The sequence below is a fragment of the Scyliorhinus canicula genome, chromosome 9 (genome assembly GCF_902713615.1).
Source record: "Scyliorhinus canicula chromosome 9, sScyCan1.1, whole genome shotgun sequence".
Classification (NCBI taxonomy): domain Eukaryota; kingdom Metazoa; phylum Chordata; class Chondrichthyes; order Carcharhiniformes; family Scyliorhinidae; genus Scyliorhinus; species Scyliorhinus canicula.
This window is the reverse complement of record NC_052154.1, coordinates 103,506,768-103,533,235: the sequence shown is the minus strand read 5'-3', so window position 1 is coordinate 103,533,235 and position 26,468 is coordinate 103,506,768. Positions and strand designations below refer to the sequence as shown.

At 48.0% G+C, this 26,468-nt stretch overlaps 1 protein-coding gene across 2 annotated transcripts in view; it reads left to right on the top strand.

Annotated features, from left to right (window-relative positions):
• tspan4a (tetraspanin 4a) overlaps nucleotides 1-26,468 on the top strand; it is a 215,376-nt gene that overhangs the window by 153,696 nt on the left and 35,212 nt on the right. For both annotated transcript variants that reach the window (XM_038807349.1, XM_038807351.1), the window contains exon 5: nucleotides 20,367-20,498. In XM_038807349.1, the coding sequence (XP_038663277.1) occupies nucleotides 20,367-20,498 (132 nt within the window). The remainder of the gene's footprint in view (nucleotides 1-20,366; nucleotides 20,499-26,468) is intronic.

The following is a 26,468-nucleotide window of genomic DNA, read 5'->3' as shown; positions in this document are numbered from 1 at the left end:
TACCCCCAATATAGACTGGGATAGTTTCAGTCTAAAGGGCCAAGAGGAGGAGGAATTCCCTGAAATGTGTAGCAGTGAATTTTCTCTCTCAATATTTTACTCGCTTAACGCTGAATGAAGCAATATAGGACTGACGTGCTTCTGGGGAATGAAGTGGGGTGAATGGAAAATACTTCAGTAGTGTACCTGGGAAACCAAAGATTGTATTATTCTCAGGTTAAAAATCCTTACGGAATATGACAAGGAAATGTTAAGAGAGTAAATAATGAACTTGTTGTGTTCAGTGTTCCTATCTCGCAATGAATCTACAGAACTGCTGGTGACTTAGCCAGAACTAGGATTTATTAACGTACATGTGGTAAGGTAACAATCAGTTACAGACCAAGTTATCCTGGAGTTACATTAGATTCTCCTGGAACTACCTTTACATGCGACTGTCCTCATGTACGCCTTACAACCTTCTGCCAATAGCTGAAAGTCACCTGACTTATATCGGATGCCACCTACTGGTGGGAGGTCACCCTGCTGAGTACATGTAATATCTACAGGCATATCACCACAGAACTGGAGGATGATTAATTCCAGCAAGTGGAATTAACTACTTTTCAGTGGATTGTAATCAAACAGTAAAGAGGCAATGGGAGGACTTCAAAGAGGAGATGGCTCAGTTACAGAAGGGGCATTACCATGAGGGAAAAAGGAAGGGTATCCAAACCAGAGTTTCCTGGATGATTAATGATTAAAAATTAGACAGAAAAAGGAGGCTTGTGACAATAGCAAAGCTCATAATAAAGCAAGCTGAATATGGAAAATAAAAAGATTTAAAAAAGGGTTAAGGGGGCCAAACAGAGAGAGTTTGAGAATAGATGAGTGGCTAATATAAAAGGGAGCCCATTATAAATAGATAAATAAGAAAAGAGTAATCAAGGGAACGGACGGGCCAATTGGAGACCAGAAAGGAGATCTTGTGGAGACAGAGGTGGTGATTGAGGTCCTAAATAAATATTTTGTGTCTGTTTTTACTGGAGGGAAAAAAACATATCATAAATATCACAGTATAGGAAAAGGGATTGAGAAATTGGAGAAGATAAAAATAAAGAAGGATAAGTTGACAATGGTCAAAGTCGAAAAGCCACTCAGTCTGAATGGGGTGCTGAAGGAAGTGAGGATGGAAATCACTGAGGCTCTGACCACAATTTTCTAATTCTCTTTAGATATGAGAGAGGTGGCAGAGGGTGGGAGAACTGCAAATGTACACCCCTGTTCAAAAAGCAGAGGGGGCAGTTATAGGCCAGTCAGCTTAATGGCGGTGGGAGAATTTCTGGTACGATAACCTGGGCCAAAATGTATTCACACTTGAAAAGGCAGATACTAATAAATGAAAAGCAACATGGATTTATGAATAGAGAACAGTATTTGGCTAATTTAAATCAATTATTTGATGATTTACAGAGAGGGTTAATGAGGTGAGTGTGATTAATGTGTGTCTCAACTTTCAAAAGGTACTGCTAAATCTCAAACAAATTTAATGGGAGATGTGAGCATTGTTGGCAAGGCCAGCCTTTATTACATGATTGGCAAAGGTGAACCGTTTCAGACAATGGAGAAGAAACAGGAGATTTACTGGAATGGTGCGAGAGATGAAAGTGAGATTGGAGAAGGTTGTTTTTTTTCTCATTGGAACAGAGAGTAGTTTGATAAAGGGACTAAAATATGGAAAAGTTTCAGCAGGTAAATACAAGAAAGGTTCTGCGAAGAGTCAGTCAGCAGAGGACACAGATTGAAACTGATGAAGTCATCCATTACATAGCTGGGCCTCCTGAATCTCAACAGAATTTAATGAGAGCATTGATGAATTCCCATTCCCCTCCTGGAGATTGGGAACTTTTTTCAACCTCACCTACGGTAAAGCTTTTTTTTAGAAAATATTTTATTGAGGCATTTATAATTTTAATAATTTTAAACATCAAATTTGATAAAGCACTACATCACGGATTATATTTCTTTTAGATTTGTTCACAAGATGTGAGCATTGTTGGCAAGGCCAGCCTTTATTACATGATTGGCAAAGGTGAACCGTTTCAGACAATGGAGAAGAAACAGGAGATTTACTGGAATGGTGCGAGAGATGAAAGTGAGATTGGAGAAGGTTGTTTTTTTTCTCATTGGAACAGAGAGTAGTTTGATAAAGGGACTAAAATATGGAAAAGTTTCAGCAGGTAAATACAAGAAAGGTTCTGCGAAGAGTCAGTCAGCAGAGGACACAGATTGAAACTGATGAAGTCATCCATTACATAGCTGGGCCTCCTGAATCTCAACAGAATTTAATGAGAGCATTGATGAATTCCCATTCCCCTCCTGGAGATTGGGAACTTTTTTCAACCTCACCTACGGTAAAGCTTTTTTTTAGAAAATATTTTATTGAGGCATTTATAATTTTAATAATTTTAAACATCAAATTTGATAAAGTACTACATCACGGATTATATTTCTTTTAGATTTGTTCACAAGATGTGAGCATTGTTGGCAAGGCCAGCCTTTATTACATGATTGGCAAAGGTGAACCGTTTCAGACAATGGAGAAGAAACAGGAGATTTACTGGAATGGTGCGAGAGATGAAAGTGAGATTGGAGAAGGTTTTTTTTTTCTCATTGGAACAGAGAGTAGTTTGATAAAGGGACTAAAATATGGAAAAGTTTCAGCAGGTAAATACAAGAAAGGTTCTGCGAAGAGTCAGTCAGCAGAGGACACAGATTGAAACTGATGAAGTCATCCATTACATAGCTGGGCCTCCTGAATCTCAACAGAATTTAATGAGAGCATTGATGAATTCCCATTCCCCTCCTGGAGATTGGGAACTTTTTTCAACCTCACCTACGGTAAAGCTTTTTTGTAGAAAATATTTTATTGAGGCATTTATAATTTTAACAATTTTAAACATCAAATTTCAACAAAAACAGAACAATATATCCAACAAACCCCCCCCCCCCCTCACTTTTAAGACCTCTGACAAGACGTCAGCAAACCCCTGCCAGAAGCTCCTCAGCCTCGGACACATCCAAAACATATGGACATGGTTCGCAGGATCCCCCCCACCCCCCGTACAGCGCCCACACCTATCCTCCACCTCCTCAAGGAACCTGCTCATCTGGGCCACAGTGAATGTGTGCCCTATGGACCACCTTAAAGTATCAAGCTGAGCCTGGCGCACAACGAGGATGCATTAACTCTCCTCAGGGCCTCCTCCCATAACCCGGCCTCCAACTGCACACCCAACTTTCTTCCTACTTTCTCATCACCTCTCTTATTCGGGGCTCCCTCCCACTCCATCAGCTCCTTATAGATCTCTGAGACCTTCGCCTCTCCTACTCCTGATCTTCACACCACCTTACCCTGGAGTGGCAGGTGCGGGAAGGTCGAAACCTGCCTCCGCACAAAATCCCTCACCTGTAGATACCGGAACCCATTCCCACCTGGCAACTCAAACTCCTCCTCCAGGCTTGGGAAACCTACCTCAATAAAGACATCCCCAAATCTTTCGATCCCTGCCAGCTGCCACCTCCGAAACCCCCTCGTCCAACATGCCCCCCCCCCCCCCCCACCCCCCGGGCGAACCGGTGGTTATCATATATTGTATATCATATATCGGTGCCCACACTGATGCCCCCCCTCTAACCCCATATGCTGCCTCCACCATCCCCAAATCCTCAGGGCTGCCACTACTATCGGGCTTGTGGAGCACCGAGCCGGCAAGAATGGCAGAGGTGCCGTTAGCAATGCCCCCAAACTCATGTCCTTCCATGATGCAGCCTCCGCCTGCTCCCATATCCACTCCAGCAGCACGTTTTTCACCCTCGGGGTTTTATCCACCCAAACAAATCCCGAGATCCCTACATTCACCTTTTTGCAGAAAGCTATGGTAATAAAAATTGGGATGCTCTGGAAAACAAATAAAAACCTTGGGAGGACCGTCATTTTAACTGTAGCCGCCCGCTAATCACAACGGGAGCGCGTCCCAGCTCCGAAAGTCCCCTCTCGTCTGTTCTCAGCCGCTCCAAATTTAGTTTATGCAGCTGCTCCCACTCTCGCATCACGTGGATATCCAAATAGCAAAAGTTCCCTCCCACCACCCAAGCTCTTCTCCTGCCCCTTCGCATGGATCACAAAGACCTCACTCTTACCCACATTCAATTTGTATCCCGAAAACTGGCCGAATTCCTCTAATATCCCCATAATCCCTCCAGTTCCCCACAGCGGTCCGACATGTACAAAAGCAGATTGTCCATGTAGAGAGAGATCCTGTGTTCCACCAACCCCCCCCCCCCCCCCCCCCCCCCCCCCCGTACTATCCCCTGCCAGACCCTTGACGATCTCAATGCCAATGCCAACGACTCTATAGCCAAGGCAAACAACAATGGGGAAAGTGGACATCCCTGCCTCGTTTCCCGGTGCAACCTGAAGTAATCTGATCTCACCCGATTCGTCGACACACTCGCCATTGGCGTCTGGTATAGCAACCAGACTCGATCCACAAAACCCTGCCCAAACCGCCCCAAGACCTCCCATAAGCATTCCCAGGTCATCCAGCCAGTCAAAGGCCTTCTTATGGCCACCACCACTTCAACCTCGCGCCCCTCTGGAGGCATCATAATCACATTGGGTAATCTCCTAATGTTGGTCGCCAAATGCCGCCCCCTAATGAACCCCGCCTGGCCCTCCCCTATTACCCCTGGGACGCAATCTTCAGTTCTTGTGGCCAGGATGTTTGCCAATAGTTTGGCATTCACATTTAGCAGGGAGATGGGCCTGCACGACCCACAGTTTTCCCGGTCCTTATCCCGTTTTAAAATGAGAGAGATTGACGCCTGTGACAACGTCAGGGTAGCATTCCCAACTCCTTTGCTTCATTGAAGGCCCTCACCAACAGCGGTCCCAACACAACCGGGAACTGCTTATAAAATTCCACTGGGTACCCGTCCGGTCCCGGGGCCTTGCCCAATTGCAAAACCCCCAGCCCCTCTACTACTTTTACTTGCCCAATTGGGGCCCACAGGCCCTGCACCAGATCCTCCTTAATCTTCGGGAACTCCAACCTCTCAGAAACTGCCTCATCCCCTCTTCTCCGGCTGGGGGTTCCAACTCATATAATTTGCTGTAAAACTCTCTAAACACCCCATTCACCTCCACCGGGTCTAGAACCGTATTCCCACCTGTGTCCATCACTTTCCCAATCTCTCATGCCACCTCCTGCTTTCTCAACTGGTGCACTAACATCCTGCTCGCTTTCTCCCCATACTCATATACTGCCCCTCTTCCCCTACGCAACTGCCCAAGCGCCTTACCCTTGGTTAACAGCCTAAACTCTATTTGCTGCCTCTGGCATTCCTTTAATCGCCCTTCCTCTGGAGCCTCTGCATATCTCCTGTACACCTGCAGTATTTCCTCCAGTAGCCTCTCTATCTCCACCCGCTCCGCCTTCATCCTGTGTGCCCGAATCAAAATAAACTCCCCCTGATCACTGCTTTCAGTGCCTCCCAAACCGTACCTGCTGAAACCTCCCCTATGTCGATGGTATTCCTTACCTGCTCACCCATCTCTTCCTCCACTAACAGTCCCACATCCAGCTTCTGTTGCGGACGCTGCCCTCCCTGCTCACTCGTAAATCCACCCAGTGCGGGGCATGATCCAACACCACTATTGCCGAATACTCAACATCTACCACCGCTGCCAAAAGCATCTTATCTAACACAAAAAAATCTATTCGGGAGTGCACCGTGAGCACATGGGAGTGTGCTCCCCCCCCCCCCCCAATGTGCTCCATGAACCCCCAAAGCTCCTTGGCTCTAGCCGACACCCTCCCTGACCTCGAGCTCAACCAGTCCTGTCTCGGATCCAGGTCTGTGTTAAAGTCCCCCCCCATAATCAGCTGATAAGAGTCGAGGTCCGAAATCTTCCCCAACACCTGCCTCATAAATTCCACATTGTCTCACCTCCCCAGGCCCGCCCTCGGGTGTCCACCGTCATCGAACTTCCTCCTCTTACACTTTAAATACCCTTCACTTGTCAGCAATACTTCCCCCCCCCCCCCCCCCCCCCCCCCACTCCCAGATCCCCCAGCAAGAGCCCCTACCCCATTCCCCCACTGACCTTCCACTCACTCCCAATTGCGCTTCCGTGAACAAGCCCACCCAGCTAGCCTGGCAGCCCCCACTCATGGCACCTGGCATCCTACCCGCCCGCTGATTCCCCTCCCCCCGCTCGAACATTAGTGCAAACAAACCAAAAACAGCTCCTCCCCAAGATCAAACAAAGACCAGCCCCCATCCCGAAACAAAGAACAAACCTGAAGCCGAAAAAGAAAACGAAATGGCCTCAAACATAACAATAACATCACAGCATCTCCACCAAAGTTCAAAGTCCACCTTCTCCTGCCTGTCTTTAACAAAATCTACCGCCTCCTCCACCGAACCAAAGTACAATTCCCGGCCTTCGTAGGTCACCCACAGACGTTCCGGATACAGTAGCCCAAACTTCACCCCTTCTTGTAAAGGGCTGCCTTGACCTTGTTAAAACTTGCTCTCCTCTTGGCCAAATCTGCACCCAGGTCCTGGTACAATCGGATTTCACTGCCCTCCCAGGTGCAGCGCCTCATCTGCCTGTCCCACCTCACAATTTGCTCCTTGTCCAGGAACCAGTGCAATCGAACCACCATCACCCTCAGCAGCTCGTTCCCCTGGGGCTTCCTCATTATTCCCCTGTGTTCTTGATCCACCTCCAACGGCCGTGCAACCACATCCTCTCCGAGCAGCTTCTTCAGCAATCTCCCCACATACACGGCAGCATTGGCTCATTCACTCCCCTCCGGCAAGCCAACGATCCTTATATTCGGCCTACATGACAGGTTCCCCAGGTCTTCAACCTTCTGAAGCCATCTCTGCTGGTCGCGCATCAGCCCCATCTCCGCTGCCATCGAGGCACACTGCTCCTCGTGTCCCCCTGCCACCTCCTCCATCTTCTGGATCGCCTGACCCTACGCCACCAGCTTCGTTTCCACGCCCTGGTCGACTACTGCCCTGATCGAATCCACCGCCTGGGCCAGGTGCTCCAGACTCTCCTTCCATTGCTGGGTGAAATTCTCGTTCAAGAAGCTCACTAGCTGGCCCGTCGACCACTGAGCCGGCAGGGCCGCTGCCTGCCCCTCCGCCATCTCCATGTGCTGCGCAGGAGACGCACCAGCTCCAACTAACTGATTGCCTCAGCTCTATTAACCAGAGTGTCAGTCTCTTCACCTCACTCACCTGCACCTTTATTCCACCTCACATCCACCTGTTAACTGGGGAAAAGGTCCAAAAAACCGCCACGAGTGGGAGCCAGCCATCAAATGTGCGACCACTCACTCCATGGTTGCCACCGGAAGTCCATCTACGGTGAAGTTAACCTCACCATTAAAAGCATTACGAATACAGTTAATCCTGATAATCTCCCTGTGTGAGCATGATGGTGAACTTCATCAGCCTCGACAATTACAGTGCAGCGGAGCCTGGAATAGGCTGGGAAGGGGCAATGCCTGGGCCCTCAGTGGGGTGGGGGGTATCTGCGAATTAGTGTGTTGGGGTGAGACTGGCTGGGGAGGAAGACAACGTCTCCAAGATTGAATCTAATCCCTTTCATAGCTGACATCTACACTTAGATAGTGAACAGGAGAAGGGACCCTGGTTAATTCAGTTTTCCGAACCTAGTTCATTGGGCGAGGAAGGCCAGACTGTTCGTGGTTACTGTGACTCATGGCTTAATCCTGGCCCAAGAAGCACTTCCACCATGGGTGGATGTGTTTACAGGCCCAGTTTCACCGCAAAGCACACAGGGCAGAGATAGGGTGGCTAGGCTACAGCTGCTGTTGTAACACTGTTAAACTTTGAAAACTCTTGGAATTTTAATGGAAAATTAACTAACAACCTCCACACCCAGGAAAACACCAAGGGAACACTCCCACAACTGGGAAAACTCCAAGGAAAACACTCCCACACCCAGAGAAACGCCCCTACACCCGAGAAAGCATCCAGGATAACACCCTGACACTCGGGAAAACTCCCAGAAAAATACCACCACACCTGGGAGAACCCCCAGAAAACACTCCTTAGCTCTCAAGTTCTTCCTCGAAGGCACACGTGCCATGTCCCAGAGGATGATTAGTGCATTGCATGTCCAGCATTCTGATGCCTGAACAGTGTGTATGAACTCTAGGTGGATCAGCACCATAGAGGCAGCTGACAACAATCAAACGTTAATGAGCAGGGCCTCACCACTGAGGATCCACTCGCAGACAAATGGTAACTATCTGGATGAACATGGCAGCTGAGCATGGCCTCCCTAATGTTTCCAGCAGAGGTCCAGGGTCTAGGGGCTCCTAATTTGGCCAGGGGTGAGTGTGCAGAGCAAGGTTTGTGAGCACAACTGGCTTGCTGGATGGCACTCTGAGAAGGCGGGACAGTCATAGTGAGGGTGGGGGATTTGGGGGGGTCCCAGGATGGAAGTCCTAATGGATTGTCAGCCTCTCTCCTTTCCCAATTCCTTCCAAGAAAACTATGTTTCTTGGTGTGGATTCCATGGGGGCAGCAGTAACAAAGCAGGCTGGAAACGGCACCCCACGTGCAGGGGGCTGCAACACACCCTGAAGACTCGGCCGCCCATCAGACTGAGGAGCGAGTTAGAAGGGGAGGACAGCAATGGCCCAAGGTGTACATGCATCGTTAGTCATTCCATGAACTGACGGACACCACATGCTGCAGAAGACTGTCTCAGCGGAGAGACAGTGCGGCACCTCTGTCACGTTCTCATGGACATGGCATCCTGTGGAGGAGGATAACACCCGCTCCCGGTGGCAGTGAAGGTGATCACAGCCCTGTACTTTTAAACCACTTGGTCATTCCAGGGCTTGAGCCGGGACCTATGTGGCATTTCACAATCTTCCAGCCACAGGTACATCCTGTGATGGATGCTGTGTGCGGCCAGGCATCAGACCAAATCACCTTTGAGCTGGACCAGGCCCACCAAGATGCTCGAGCTGCAAGTCGAGGGGTCATTGATGGCATGCATGTTGCCCTGCGAGCACCAGGGCATCGGGAATGCCGTATATTAGGATGAGGTGGTTCAACTCTCTGAACGTTCCAATGGTGTGCGACCACCACCTCCGAATCATGCACGTGTGTGCCCTCTACCCTGGGACCATACGTGACAGTTACATCCTGGGGCACTCGGAGATTCCCAGTGTCTTCGAAGACCATCTCAGGATGATGGGTGGCTTGTGGGGGTCAAGGGGTACCCGCTGAGGTCATGGCTGATGACGCCAGTGCAGAGGTCTGAGACCGAGGTGAAGACCTGATACAATGAGGCCCACGCTGCCACCTGTGTTGTCGTTGAGTGGTGCATCGGGTGCTGAAAATGTAGTTCCGTTGCCATGATCACTCTGGCCCCAAATGGTTTCCCGCTTTTTGGTGGTTTTCTTGCCCTCCTCAATCTAGCACAGCGGTGGAGTGACATGCTTGAGGAGGAGGAGGTGACTTCATCATCATCTGAGGAGGCGGACCAGGTGGAGAGACATTCAGCCCCATCTGAGGGGGAGGCGAAGCAGGGGGGGGCTAGGGGACGAGCCCAAGGAGCAGCCGGAGGATGGAGGACAGGCTACGGTGAGGGTCCAACATGTCTGGAGTACCAGAGAGGCCCTCATCATCTCCAGATTTTCCGAGGATGAGACTACGTCAGCTCAACAGCACCCCCCCCCCCCCCCCCCCCTCTCATTTCCTTTCCCCCCTAATCTCCCTCTGGAGGGCCAGGAGATGGGGTGCCCCGGTCGACTTAGACTGGTGTTGCCGTGCCACTCTGTTCTGTCCACTGCCCTTGAGATGCGCCAGTGTCGAAAGGGGTGATTTGGAAGAACTGGAGACCGATGTAGTCTCGTGGTTAGCAGACCCCGGGTTGGTCTCCAGCCTTTCCTCCTTCCTGATGGTCCCATGGGGCAGAGAGGCAGCTGGAGTTAGCTCCAGAGCCTCAGTCATTTGGCACTTCCAGTTGTGTAGGTCCCCCATTGTCTGCATCATGGTGTCGACACCCTCAGTGATGGTCCTCTGTGACTGCGTCATGCTCTGCAGTTCCTTGGCAATGTCCACCTGTGTCTGGGACATGTCCCTCAGTGATTATGACATGAAGTCGAGGCCCTCAGACATGGTCGTCACAGATTGCCCTGGACACCACCTCAGGTTTTCCATTGCGGTCGCCAACCTTTGCAGATGCTTTTTCTCCAGATTGTGCGTTCTAAGGCAACCGATTCCCACGTGCTGAAGGGGATGTTGCATTTATTTAAGGAGACTTTCAGAGTGTCCTTGTAGCATTTCCTCTGCCCTCCTCATGATCGCTTGCCATTGCGGAGCTCGGAGAAGAGCACCTGTAGACGAGGAGTCTTGTGTCGGGCATGTGGGCAATGTTGCCCACCTTTCCCAGCTGGTCAAGCATGGCTAGTGCCTTGATACTGGGGATGGGGATATTGGCTTGGGAGAGGTTGCTCATACTGGTACGCCTATCCTGCCAGTGGATTTGCAAGGTTTTGTGGAGGCAATGTTGGTGATAGCTCACCATGGATTTGTCCATGTTTCTGATGCAGACAGGAGGGCGGAGACCACGGCTGCTCTGTAGTCCAGGATCTTGGTGCTGGGTTTGACATCTCCGCCTTCGAACACTGTTCCTCAGGCATCCGAAGACTGCATTGGCACATTGGAGTCGATGCTGGATTTCAGAGTCAATATCTGCTCATGCTGAGGGGTGGCTCCCGAGATATGGGAAATGATCCACATTGTCCAGGGGTTCACTTGAAAAGCAATTCCCCCTAGTTAGTGGCGAGAAGCTGAGGCATGAATTGAGATAAATCAGACGGCGTGGGAACCAATAATGTTGAGAATCTCAAGGGGCCTCATTTTTGACACTAAATGCTGTTGTATTCAGCAGCAATCTCGCCAACGTAGCCGTTGCAAAACACCCTGCCAAACGCGGCCAAAGCCAGGCTTTAACTTTGGTCCGCTGAATTGTGCCCAAATTTCTTTAACTATTTACAAGACATTTCCATAACTTCCTTTTAGTGACACTGATTCTACCTAACTCCTACTCTGCCTCAACCCACAAGTCATTATCATAAGGGATGCAATCTCCCACAGTGTTCTCCACTCTCTAAGATGTGGGTGTTCCTCTGATCCCTTCAGCACATGAACACTGGTAAAATGACACGTTTTCCAGAACTGCTGGTGATTGGAGTGTCATCTTCAGGACAGCTGAATTTTAAAAGGACCATGAAACCTCTCAAAGTAAAACTGATCCAAAAGGGAAGACTGAAGGACATCAACACTTGCTCTCTTGTGAACGGGATGAGGATGGATTCGGACTCGTTCAGAGATCTCCTGTTCCTTCATAACACACTGGACAAAAGCCTGAGAAGCCAAAGCTTCAAATTCCAACAAAGTATTTCACAGTCGTATCATTAATTGCTGCATTGAGAATGAAAAAAAACATTGACGATTGATGTGTAATCTGTGTTGGTCTAACATCGACTGCAACTGGATGCAGTAAAGCGAGAAACAGGCTTCCGACACAGGAGATGGTCCAACACTGTTTTATTGAACCTGTTGTTTGCTGTACATAATCTGCTGTGGGTTGACACTATTAACCTAACTGATAACCTCCTACTGGCTTGACCAGACTAGCGCTCTATCACATGGTGATGATGTTCATTGGCCTGTGCACTGTGACTATCTCCCCAGCCATGTCCTGTGAGAGAGGGAGAGCCTTAATGCCCTGTGGGCTTTATAGTGGTGGTGTCCTGTCTGGTGATTGGTTTTTCTGTGTCGTGTGTGTTCATTGGTTATCCTGTGTGTCAATCACTGCCTGTCTGCATCTCATGATATACATGAGTGGATATTATGACATCTCCCCCTTTTAAAATAAATTTTGGAACGTGGCTGGATATGCATGCATAACTATGTACAAATGGGGAATGAATGAACATATGTACATGTGAAGGTGTCTATCATGCAGATACAGAGCAAACTGAACAAAATTTACAAGATTTAAGTCTATAGATTCAGTCTTTGTGGTGGGCGAAGAATTCTTGTTGATTGCCGCAGAGGTGGAGGGCGGGATGCCGGCACCTGGACAGGCGGGATGGCTGCCATCTCGGTGGCCTCATGGACAGGTGGGATCGCTGCCAGATCGGTGGCCTCGTGGTGCAAGACGTCCGGAGGAGGCATGATGACATGCGGAGAAGTGCGGTCGGGTGATGGGCAGGGAACTTTACGCAGCGCCCTCCTGTTGCGCCGTAATATGAAGCCATCAGCCATTTGGACAACGAAAGACCTGGGAGCAGCCTGTCTGATGACAACAGCTGGGGCTGACCAACCTCCCTCAGGCAGCTGAACGCAAACAACTGGAGCCAGCGCAGGCAGATCCGTGGCATGAGCATCATACGTGATCTTTTGCTGGTCCCTGGATCACTGCACCTTTTGCAGCACCGTGAGGTGGTCAGGGTCTGGACCATGGATGGCTGGAACAGTCGTCCTCAGGTTGCGGTTCATGAGCAACTGTGCTGGAGACAAACCAGTCGACAGAGGGGTTGTCCTGTATGTCAATAGCGCCAGGTTGAAATCCGAGACTGAATCTGCAGCCTTGCACAGCAACCGCTTGACAATATGGACCCCTTTCTCGGCCTTCCCATTTGATTGCGGGTAATGGGGACTGGATGTGATGTGACTAAAGTGATAGGATCGTGCAGTCGGACCACTCTTGGCTGTAGAAACATGGACCGTTGTCACTCATTACCGTAAGTAGTATCCCATGCCTGGCAAACGTCTCTTTGCAGGCTTTGATGACGGACTTGGACATGAGGTCCGACAGTTTCACCACTTCCAGGTAGCTGGCGAAGTAGTCAACCAGGAGTACGTAATCACGCCCATTGGCGCGAAAGAGTTCTATCCCCACCTTGGACCATGGAGAGGTCACGATCTTGTGCTGTTGCAGCGTTTCCTTGGGCTGAGCTGATTGAAACTTCTGGCACATTGTGCATTTGAGGACTGTGTTGGCAATGCCCTGGCTGATGCCAGGCCAGTAAACTGCGTGCCGAGCTCTGCATCAACATTTCTCGACCCCCAGGTGACCCTCATGGGTCTGTCTGAGCACCATGTTTTGCATGCTTTGGGGAATGATGATTCTATCTAGTTTAAGAAGGATCCCCATAACAACCGTCAGCTCGTCCTTAACGATGAAGAACTGGGGACACTGACCCTTTTGCCAGCCATGGGCGAGGTGCTTCATCACGCGCTGCAGTAGGGGATCTATGGCAGTTTCTTCGCGTGTTTCTATAACTCGTTCATCAGTGGCTGGGAGGTTGCTGGCATACAGCTGCACCTGTGCTTCAATGTGGCGAATGAAGTCACCCTGTTCACACGGCGTGGTGATGGATCTGGATAGGACATCCACGACTATCAGCTACTTACCCAGTGTGTAGACGAGTTCGAAGTCATATCGGCGGAGAAGAAGAAGAATTTGCTGTAGCTGAGGTGTCATGTCATTTAAATCCTTTCGGATTATGTGGACTAAAGGCCTGTGGTCTTGTTTCCACCATGAACTTTGGCAGGCCGTATACATAGTCATGAAACTTGACTATTCCTGTCAGCAGACCCAAGCACTCCTTTTCGATCTGGGCATACCGTTGTTCGGTCGGAGTCATGACCCTGGAGGCGTATGCCACTGGAGCGCAGGACAAGGAGTCATCTCGCTGGAGGAGCACCGCCCCAATGCCGTTCTGGCATGCGTCTGTGGATATCTTGGTATCCTTGATTCGGTTAAAGAATGCCAGTACTGGGGCTGTGATGAGCTTCAGCTCAAGCCACTCCACCTGATGTGCGGGAAGCCACTGGAACACTGTCGACTTTTTTACGAGATGCCGGAGGGCTGTGGTGTGGGATACCATGTTAGGAATGAATTTCTTGTGAAAATTCACCATCCTGAGGAAATGGAGGACCGCCTTTTTGTCCTCTGGGGTCTTCACGGCATTGATTGCCAGCACCTTGTCAGCGTCAGGTTGCACAACCTGCTGTGAAATGTGGTCATCCAGAAACTTGATAGCGGACCTACCAAATGAGCATTTGGCCCTATTGAGTTGGAGGCTGTTTTCATGTATTCTCTGGAAAACGTGTTTGAGGCAAGCGATGTGATCCTGGGGCGTCGTGGACCAGATGATCACGTCGTCCACATAGACTCACACCCCCTCGGTGCCCTCCATCATTTGCTCCATTATGCGATGAAATACTTCGGAAGCTGAGATGATACCAAAAGGCATGCGGTTGTAGCAATACCTGCCGAACAGAGTGTTAAACGTGCACAGCTTCCGACTGGACTCACCCAGCTGTATCTGCCAGAACCCACGGGAGGCGTCCAGCTTGGTAAAGAATTTGGCATGAGCCATCTCAGAGGTTAACTCTTCACGCTTTGGGATCGGGTAATGCTTTCGCATTATGTTGCGATTCAGGTCTTTGGGATCAATGCAAATGTGGAGTTCACCAGAGGGCTTCTTGATGCAGACCATGGAGCTGACCCAGTCTGTTGGTTCCGTGACATTTGAGATGATACTCTGGTCTTGGAGCTCTCGTAGCTGCGTTTTCAGACAATCCTTGAGAGGGGCCGGCACCCTGCGTGGTGCATGGATGACTGTGATGGCATTCGGTTTGAGCAATATCTTGTAGCGATATGGGAGCGTGCCCATTCCATCAAACAGGTTGTGGTATTGCATGAGAATGTCGTCTATCTCAGCCTGGAGATTCACATTGGGCGAGGCAGTCGCCGGTGTCGAGGACATGGCATGGACGAGCTGGACCAGATTTAGGAGTTTGCAAGCGCGAGCACTGAGCAGGGATGCCTTGTCAGGCCGGACGATCTCAAATCGTAATGTCACTTTGATTGCCTTGTGAGATACACCTAGCTGACACGATCCACTGGCAGCTATGGCATTGCCATTGTAGTCAAGGAGCTGGCAGGCTGGTGGAAGAATGCTAGGTTGGTCTCGGATGCTGTCGAGGTCCGACTGTGATATGAGGTTTGCAGATGCGCCAGTGTCCAATTTAAATCGGATGCGAGACTGGATAACTGTGACGACAGCACACCACTCGTCGTCAGGATCCACAGTGAGGATTGAAAGGCGGTTTGCAGGCAGGGTGGAGGCCAGCTCGCATGTGGTGATTATGCCCACCCGGTATGGAGACTCGAGGCAGTCAGCATCTGGGTCCGTTGGGCTGTCGGGATCTGAATCCTGCATGCCTTGTTGTATGCAGCGGACACGTCTGCGCTGCAGCTGGGATCGCTGGCTGTTGGTCGGTGGAGCAGACCTGCATAAGGCCACGTAATGCCCAGGCTTTCCACACTGTAGACGTCGCCTTCCTTTGGCTGGACATTGCCGCTTTAAATGGGCGAGGCCACAATTTGGACACGTCATGACGCTGACGTCAGCACATTCCGTGCGCCATCGCGCATGTGCAGTGCGGTCAGCTGACGTTCGCACATGCGCATCGGGGTCTTCAGCCTCGTCGTCCGTCCGGTCATGGCGCGCATGCGTAGGGATCCGGGAAAAGCGCGCGAAACAGCCACTCTCCTCGATGCTCAGACTTTGCATTTTTGCAATGGCCTGCACCCTTTATGCCTCGTGGGAGACTAGTTTTGCATTTTCTGCCGCCCTGATGCGGGAGTAATGATTCCTGGCATGCTCATGGACAACGCACGTTTCGATGGCGACGGAGAGGGTAAACTGTTTGATTTTGAGGAGCTGCTCCCGCAGGGAGTCGGACTGGACCCCGAAAACAATCTGATCCCGGATCATGGAATCAGCCATCGAGTCATAATTACATGACGGCGCTAGGATGCGGAGATGGGTCAAGAAGGACTGAAAAGGTTCATCCTTACCCTGAAGCCTCGGTTGGAAGATGTACCGTTCAAAGCTCTCATTTACCTCAATGTCACAGTGGTTGTCGAATTTCAGCAGAACCGTCTTGAACTTCGTCTTATCTTCGCCATTGGCAAACGTGAGCGAGTTATAGATGTGGATGGTGTGGTTCCCCGCAGTCGACAGGAACAGCGCGATCTTTCAGGAATCCAATGCTGCCTCGAGGTCGGAGGCCTCGATATACAGGAGGAACTTCTGTTTGAAGACTTTCCAGTTGGCCCTGAGGTTGCCGGAGATCCGGAGTTGTGGAGGAGGTTGGATCTTTTCCATGCCGCTGGATGGTTGCGTTCTGGTCATTGCAGATTCACTCGAGGTAGGTTTGTTCGAGTTAATAGCTCTCTGGTACCATGATGTGTTATGGTACATGTATGGTACAATGGGCAGCACGGTAGCCTTGTGGATAGCACAATCGCTTCACAGCTCCAGGGTCCCAGGTTCGATTCCGGCTTGGGTCACTGTCTGTGCGGAGTCTGCACATCCTCCCCGTGTGTGCGTGGGTTTCCTCCGGGTGATCCGGTTTCCTCCCACAATCCAAAGATGTGCGGGTTAGGTGGATTGGCCATGATAAATTGCCCTTAGTGTCCAAAAATTGCCCTTAGTGTTGGGTGGGGTTACTGGGTAATGGGGATAGGGTGGAGGTGTTGAGCTTGGATAGAGGGTAGGGTGCTCTTTCCAAGAGCCGGTGCAGACTCGATGGGCCGAATGGCCTCCTTCTGCACTGTAAATTCTATGTTATCTGTGTTGGTCTAACATCGACTGCAACTGCATGCAGTAAAACGCGAAACAGGATTCCGACACAGGAGATGGTCCAACACTGTTTTATTGAACCTGTTGATTGCTGTACATAATCTGCTGTGGGTTGACACTCTATTAACCTAACTGATAACCTCCTACTGGCTTGACCAGACTAGCTCTCTATCACATAGTGATGATGTTCATTGGCCTGTGCACTGCGACTATCTCCCTAGCCGTGTCCTGTGAGAGAGGGAGAGCCTTAATGCCCTGTGGGCTTTATATTGGTGGTGTCCTGTCTGGTGATTGGTTATTCTGTGTCGTGTGTGTTCATTGGTTATCCTGTGTGTCAATCACTGCCTGTCTGCATCTCATGATATACATGAGTGGATATTATGACAACGATCACTTTCAGCGAGACCATAGAATCCCGACTAAGATTCCCACATTTCCTTCAATATGATGCTGCTTCACCAAGGACAATGGGAAGACTGGACCAAAATCAGATGATAAGAAAACACTATTTTCAGCAATGGAATAAATCTCCAGAGTAGCATCAAGACTAAACTCCTGAAAAGAACTCTTCAGCCGTGGAAATTTGGCCATGGCTCCTGCATTGTAGGTCAGCTTTAGCGGGAAGAAGAATTTCACATGAGACTAAACTGTGGACATCAAGTTACTTTCAGCGAAGCTAATAGTCTGTATCAACGATCTAGCAATGGGAATCTCTGTGGAATCAAGCTTTTTCTTCTCGCTGAACAATTCTTCATGGTCAACCCATGATGTACAAGGCATCCCATTGATGGGTTCGGTGGGATGAAGATCCAAAATGCTGCTCTTCCACAGTAAACACAGCTGACCTCCTCAAAAAGGACAACAGAGACTTCAAATAGCGTACCAACTCTAGCACCTCAGCTTCAAACAGATCACTTGCTGCTACAATGGCTTATTTCCCAGAACCTTCAGGAAAGAGACAACGTAGGTCCAAAGGCCTTCTCGCGGGTGGTCATGGATATAGCCTATCATTTCTCTCATCATCAACTCCAACTCAGCCTGGAGGCCCTCTAGCACTGTATTGTCAGGCAACCAGACTGCAGGCCACACTGACGCGATAGCTGCTCATATCCCAGTTATCGAGTCATTTCATCCAAGATTGCGTTCCACTGGGTTGGTCAGGCTGCACCCCAGCATTTACGCTTTCCCAGCTGTCTTAACTGCACTGAGCAGACAACCACTGGTCACCACTGGCTTCTCTTTGCCCCAGTTGCCACTTGATGGAGCGGATAGATTCACTTTAGCTTCACTGAGCTGACAACTGCTCCAGGGCTTCTCTAAGCCCCAACTGCAGAGAGGTAATGATAGACTTCAGTTTTCAACTCTTCAACTCCGGAATAACCTTGTCACATGGGGTTGATTCAGCTAATTGGGAACAAAGTCCCATAGCGAGCACATTTAGCCGCTTGTTTCCCAGTGTTCACAGCACAAAGAAACACCTGGAGCGGGATTCTCTCAGCCAGGGGCCGGGCCGGAGAATCCCCGCGACAGGCACGAATCGCACCGCACCACCCTGCGCTGGGACACGAGCGGCCGTCATAAAAAACCCGAGTCCCGCCGGCGCCGTTCACACCCCGTCGGACACACGCAGCACCAACCAGCGACTCTGGCATCTTCAACAGTACAGCATTCCCTCAGTACTGCAATGAAGAATCAGCCTACATTTATTTGCTCAATTCCTGGAGTGGGACTTGAACCCACATCCTTCTAACCCAGAGACAAGAATACTTCACTGAATTGAGTCATTTCCATGGGCATCACAAGTGCCTGTGAAGGCTCTAAAGTGCTTGATTGGTTTCCATTTTAAAAATAGATAAATTTCGAGTATCCAAATAATATTTTCCAATTAAGGGGCAATTTAGCATGGCCAATCCACCTACCATGTACATTTTTTTTTTATAAATTTAGATTACCCAATTATTTTTTCCAATTAAGGGGCAATTTAGCGTGGCCAATCCACCTACTCTGCACATTTTTGGGTTGTGGGGGCGAAACCCACGCAGACACAGGGAGAATGTGCAAACTCCACACGGACAGTGACCCAGAGCCGGGATCGAACCTGGGACCTCAGCGCCGTGAGGCGGTTGTGCTAACCACTAGGCCACCGTGCTGCCCTTACCATGTACATCTTTTTGGGTTGTGGGGGCGAAATCCATGCAAACACAGCAAGAATGTGCAAACTCCACACGGACAGTGACCCAGAGCCGGGATCGAACCTGGGACCTCGGTGCTTTAGCGCCACTGTGCTGCCCCGATTGGTTTCCATTTTAACCTGTGCTGCACTTGATGTTTCAGTCTCTCAACTATCCAATTCACTCAGATTCACTCCTCCAGCTCTTGTAAAGGCAATCACTGTTATTGTCTATTAATTGTGTTTAATTGGATGTAGATGAAGGGCATTAACTGGGAGGTCACTCGAGCACATATAAACACTCATGAGGGGCAACGAAAGAGGATGTTTTTGTGAACCTGCCCCAGATAAGTTTGTCATCCACAGGTCCAGGCAGTGGGCTGCTGAGGGGGTTGTCCCTCTACAGTGATTGTCTTTGGGGCTGTGTGTTCCTGGAGTGGAAGTAGGCAGTAACTGGCACCATTAAATGATCAGCACTGCTGCCCCACACCACTGGGGACCCTGCTTCAATTCGGACCTCGGGTGTCTGTGTGGAGTTTGCACTTTCTCCCTCTGCCTGCGTGGGTTTCCTCCGCATGCTTCGGTTTCCTCTCACGGTCCAAAAATGTGCAGGTTAGGTGGTTTGGTCGTGCTAAATTACCCCTTAGGATGTAGTTGCAGGAATAGGGCAGGGGATTGGACCTAAGTAGGTGCTATTTCGAAGGTTTGGTGCAGACTTGATGGGCCGAATGTGCTCCCTCTGCACTGTAGGGATGGCATGATCCTTCCATGCCTGGTAGGCACCATGGGAACTGGGGTGTTTTTTGACCCTGTTAATCACATTTTGATTTAATGGTTCAAGTTTTTCCTTTGTGATTTGTTTTGTTTGATGCAGTGTTGTCCCTTTGAGGGGTTGCTCCTTTGATTTGTCCCTCGGCTTGTTTAACTTAGTTTAACTGGTTATACTCAAAAGAGTATTAAAAAAAACACTTATTGAAACTGCTTATGGTTGGGTTGGAAGGGATGCGCGCGCGTAATTGAGTTGGAAAGGCTGTGCGTATAATGTTTCACTCCAAATCAATGGAAGAATGAATAAATATTGGTTCCAGTTCCATCCTTCACTTTCTGAATTAAAACGATCACCTCCCCCCTCCATTCACTGACTGTCATACAGGTAATAAGATGGTGATTGGAAAGATGGATGTAAGTGACTTTTTAGGTATTGGGTCATTAAATCGTCCAGGAAATTAAATGTAGACTGGGAAAGAAATACAGGGTAGGGCTAAGCTCAGAGGCATACGTCATATAGACCTACACTGAAAGAAGCCCTTGAGATCGCGCAGTCCATGTTTATGTAAAGGATGGAAATGGATGAGGTTGATGAAAGGTTAATGCTGTCTAATGGATTACCCTGATGTCCTTTACATTGGCTCTTTCAGTTCAGGTGCTGCGGAGTTTCAAACTATACCGACTGGTTTGAGGCCTTCAACACCACTGGAGCGCCAGACTCCTGCTGTCGGGAATACAGTGTGAGCTGTGGCCTGCATTCTCCAGATACGTGGTGGAAAGATGTAAGTACCCAGAGCACTGTTGCCGGTGAGTTCTGTGTTGGGCATGGCTCTCGGATGCCCCAGGTGGTAAGGGATGCAAGAGGTTGAACTAGATGGTAGCGACTTGCCCTATTTCAGTTACAGTCTCCCCACCCTGGGGCTGGTCAGCCAATAATCAACAGTTGTTCAGCTGGTGCAGCCCACAGTCATACAGCCTGCGGATCAATGACCAGGCTCACACACAACAAATGACCATTTGCAGGAAGCTGCCTAATGCCTATGGAATTGTACACCATGGAAGAGTCAGCACATTTTGGAGAGAATGATGGATGGGGCTGGCAGACTCCAGATGGTAGAACATGGTTATATGTGAAAAAAATGTCATCACAAAAGTGTTTGAGATCTCACTGATACTGATCCTGTAACATGGGTTATTCATGTACAGTTGGTTGGTGCTCTGACCAGATTAATCCTACTGAACACTGATGTTAACTGTGCCATAAGTCATTAAAACATTAGCTCCTGCAGAAAACTAAATTGGCTGTGTATAGTCCTCATCAGAGTTACATATAGCATTAAATCAAAATCCCACAGAAACCGGCCATTCCACCCAACCAATCTACACCAATGTTAATGTGTCACTAGGGTCTCCTCCCACCTTTTCTACTCTCTTCCCTCTCATAAGCTTGTCTGGTTTCCCCATAACTGTATTTATACTGTTCACTTCAACTCTCTGCGGATTAAGTTCTCCAGTGAAGAGGTTTCTTCAGAATTCTCTATTGAATTTCTTGTTGACTATGATATATCGCTGCTCTCTAGTTATTCTCTTCCCCACAAGAGGAAACATCCTCCCGGTATCCCCTCCATGAAAACCTTTCAGAACTCTAAAGACCTCAATGAATGAGGTCACCCCCTCAGCCTCCTTTCTTCAAAAGACAAGAGAACCAGTCTGTCAATCCTTTCCTAATATGTAAACCCACATATTTCTCATGTCATCCTTGTAAATCTCCCCTTCACTTTCTCAGGGAACTCTTTGTTTTTCCACCCCATCTCAACTTTCACACCTTACAAGGAATAAATGACTTCCCTAATCTTCTTACCACAATGTACTTCCTCACATTTATCCACATTTGCCAATTATTTGCTCATTCTGCAAGTTTATCAATATCCGCCTCACCCCCACCTCCAAATTTGGTCCCTATCCCCACCCATCCCCCAAGTTGGTGACATTCGCAAATTTTGAAATTGTGGGCAGGATTTACTGAGCAACCTGCCTCGTGTTTTTTCTCAGCACCGGAGGCGGCCCGCCTGCGGGATTTTCTGTTCTCGCTGTTGTTAACGGGATTTCCGGTTGAATGTATCCCTCGTTGCTGGGAAACCCGAGACAGGGGTGCGCCAACGGTGGGACAGGAAGATTCTACCAGAGTGAACAGCTGGTAAATTCCGCCCTGTATTTTGGATTCTAAAAGTCCAACTCGTGAGTAGTGGTGGTCCCAGCAGTGATCCTTGTTGGAACACCATCTTCTGAATAACTACTCTTTACTCACTCTCTGAAGCCAACTAGCAATTCATTCTGTCACTCGTGCCCTGACTCCACATTCTCTGACCTTATTAATCTTTCCCGTACCAGCCTCCCAGAACAGGCGCCGGAATGTGGCAACTAGGGGTTTTTCACAGTAATTTCATTTGAAGCCTACTTGTGACAATAAGCAATTTCTTCTTCTTCTATCTGGGGAACCTTATCAAAGACCTATTGTAAATCCAGATAAATTACATCTAATTTATGACCATTATCTACTCTCTGTCCCTGAAAAAAATCAATCAGGTTGGTCAAGCAAGATATTCTCCTTCGAAATCCATGCTAACTATTCATTATTATATTTCTCATATTGAGATGTTCTTCTATTCTCTCCTATAGTAAGGGTCACTTTATTTTTCCTGCCTCTGACTCTGATATGAAGCTGATTAACTCTGAATCTATGGACATATTCTGTCCCTTTTCTCAAATATAGGAATTATATTGAATATCCACCTGTCCTCTGGAACTATACCTTTTTCTAATGAATTTTTAAATACGAGTAATAATACCTGCCATCTTTCTATTGTTACCTGTACTTAATCCTGCCTATTCCTTAATGGTCCCATTTCCATCACAACCTTCTTTTTTGTATTGATGTGACTATAAATATTTTCTTCCTCGACCGTGATTTCCCACCTACAGTTGTGGACAGGGCCCTCAACAGTGTGCAGTCCATCTCCCGCGCCACTACTCTCGCCCCCTCCACTCCCTCCCAGAACAAGGATAGAGTCCCCTTCGTTCTCACATTTCATCCCACCAGCCTCCATATGCAAAGCATAATCCTCCGCCATTTTCGCCAACTCCAGCGTGATGCCACCACCAAACACATCTTCCCTTCACTCCCTCTGTCCGCATTCCGCAGAGACCGTTCCCTCCGAGACAATCTAGTCCACTCCTCCACCATACCCAGTACCTCTCCCACCATCCATGGCACCTTCCCATGCAATCGCAGAAGGTGTAACACCTGCCCCTTTACCTCTTCCAATCTTAACATTCCAGGCCTAAAACACTCATTCCAGGTTAAGCAGCGTTTCACTTGCACCTCTTTCAATCTGGTCTATTGCATTCGCTGCTCCCAATGTGGGAGAGACCAAACGCAGACTGGGTGATCGCTTTGCTGAGCATCTTCGGTCTGTTCGCATTCAGGATCCTGACCTTCCTGTTGCTTGCCATTTTAACAAAAGACCCTGCTCCCATGCCCACATGTCTGTTCTTGGCCTGCTGCAATGTTCCAGTGAAGCGCAACGCAAACTGGAGGAACAACATCTCATCTTCCAGTTAGGCACACTACAGCCTTCCGGCCTGAACATCGAATTCAACAACTTCAGATGATCAGCCCCACCTCGACCCATTTGTTTTCATTTCATTTTAACTGTCCTTTACCATTTCTTTCTTTTCTGCACCTTTCCTGCACCTTTCTCCTCTTTGCTTCCTCCTCCCCCTCTCCCCACACCTACAGTTCATCCTCTGATGTTAGTTTCCCTGCTGTTTGACCTTTCACATCTTTTGTCCTCTCTGGGGACTGCCATTAGCACTCTTTCCCCTTGGTATCTGTGGCCATTAGCACCAAGTTTCCCTTGGTTTCTGTGGCTATGACTCATCTTTCATTCCTACTCCACAGTATAAATATTTCCCACTCTTTCTGTCTGCTAGCATTGACAAAGAGTCATCGGACTCGAAACGTTAGCTCTTTTCTCTCCCTACAGATGCTGCCAGACTTGCTGAGATTTTCCAGCATTTTTCCTTTCGTTTCAGATTCCAGCATCCGCAGTAATTTGCTTTTATAAATATTTTACTATTTTGTTTTACCTTCCTTGATAATTTATTTTATTTCCCTTCATCTTCCTATTTTTTTTTACTTCTCTCCCAATCTCCTCTCACTCTCCTCAGCTGTCTGTGTTTAATTTTCTAATCCTCTATTGTACTCTTAAATATTCATGTATACATGAATTTTCACTAGTTTTTATTTTGTCCTTTTAGCAGGGTACATTTTTCCTGCACTCAGTTGAACACAGTTTTAAATTTTTCCCATTGTTTTCTACATTTTGTTTCCCAGTTGCCCATTTTATGTTCTCAAATTCTGCTCTCAATACCTCAATCTGCTTTTCTCCAATCTATTAACTTGATGTTACTCCTGCTTTGTTCTTCTCTACCATCACCTTAAAGCATATGGTATTATGATCACTATTGCCTAGATATTTCCTCTGTTCTGGTTTCCTATGTTCTGGTTCATTCTCCATTACCAGATCCAATTGTGAATCTTCCCTAGTTGAGATTTCTATCCCAATATGTAAAATAGAGTTCTGAAGAAGAGTCATATTAGCCTTGAAACATTAACTCTGTTTATCTCTCCATAGTTGCTGCTGGACCTGCTAAGTTTATTCAGAATTTTCAGTTTCAATTATATATTAAAAAAAGAGCATAAGAACTCCATTTTGTTATCCCCTTTACCTACCTCTTTGGTCCAATGCCTATCTAGATAAGGCTTGAAATCCCCCATGATTATTATGCAATGATTTTTACTCATTCTCTAATTTGTCCACCTATTTATTCTTTCAGCTCCCTTTAACTATCTCTTGCTACATCTGGTAGTGATTGGTTATTACCTTTACCCTTCGGGATTCTATTTTTCCTGATAGCTGCATACCCTTTTTCTCCTGCCATTATGCCATCCTGAAGAAATACATTGCTCCATCACACCCTTCCCCGGTCTTTTCCCATAACTTCTGTTACTTGTTCTGCTATATTCATCGCTCTTGGTTTCTTCACTAACCAGCTGACTACGGACTTGACATTACTGAGTCCCATTCCATTGATATTGTGATCACTTTCCCCACATAAAGTACAGTCACTCACTTTTTCAAAACCTGCATCATCACCATTCCTCAAATAACCAACCCTTGAACTCTCGCCTTTGCATCCTACCACCCCACCGTCAACCTCCCTATTCTCCAAATTGTCACCTCCTACAATTGGGCCCATTTTCCCCAGAACTCCAACTCTGCTCATTAGGAAATACAAATGACATCCTATGTGACTGTGACAATGGCAAACTTTCAACCATTTATCTGGACGAGCTGTAATTAACTCTAACTTAACATTTGGAAGACCAAAGCCAGTGTCTTTGGGCCCCATATATTCCACATTGTGTTGCCTGTACCCTATCCCACATCAAGTCCCGTTCATCCTTCACGATTTGACGATTTGGATTCCAGTCCAGTGGTACCTCCACTTTAAAAATTCTCATTCTTGTGTTTAAATATCTTCATGAGCCCTCCTCCTGTGTCACTTCCCCATCAAGAAAAAATCTGGCCATTTGTGGCCACCCCACTTCCTTCTGCTTGCTATTACCAACCAGATCCCACACTCTGGAGTGTGTTCCCTGAAACAACTTCCCCTTCACCTCTCTCATTCTCTCTCACTCCTTTGAGTCCTTCTTTAAAACCCAACTCTTTGACCAAGCTTTTAGTCACCCCTTTTAATATCTCCATTTTTTTGGTTCAGTGTTGAATGTTTCAGATTACATTTTTGTGAAATTGTACTATATCACAGTAAAATAAAAAAGCTGAATGATGAACAAATTCTGAAGGAAAATATGGAAAGATAAATAATGAATGAAGGAGCAGTGAATAAACGCTCAATATAACATGATTGCTAGCTAATTAGCTTGAAGCATCCACTACTTCCTAATGCACTCAGCAATCAGCTTCAAACATGTAATTTAACTTGTCAGTTTCAAATCCAATTGGTCCAATATACATTTTCAAACTTGGGTAAAGTGTGGTGGTATGAATGTGAGTACTGTCATTGGTGCAGAGCATGGGTTTCCCATTGGCTCTGGCTGGTCATGTGCCTCTCGTCCGATTGGCTGGGACTAGTCATGTGACTGCTCACCAATTGGTCGAGAGGCAAGTAGACCCCGCCTCCGATTCTGGCCTGTAACGATGGACTTTCACAGCCGTCATTTTTGAACAAAGAGGATTTATTCATAAGAAAACAGCAGCCCATGGCTGCACCGAGCTCCCTACATATCCCCAGGCCAAGAGAGCTCCCTAAAATGTCTACTGCCTGAGGGCTGCACACCTGGGGTGATTACCCACTCATGTCTCAATTGGTCCTCCAAGCCAGGTGACCCTTACTCTGCTGTGTTGCCCTTAAAGGGAGAATCACCATATGGCCTCTTGTGCCTTCCTAATTTGAATCCCTTCCTTCAGCTGTCTGGGCTTAAGCTCTCCCTCAATCTCTCTCTGTCTCTCTCCTTTAAAACACCACTGAAAAACCTGATATGAAATCTCCTAACGTGGTTCGGCATCAAATTGGAAATACTTCTGCAAAGTGTCCCGGTATGTTTTACCATGTTAGTGGCTCTACGTAAATGGAAGTTGCTGTCAGCAAGATAACAGTAAGTAATG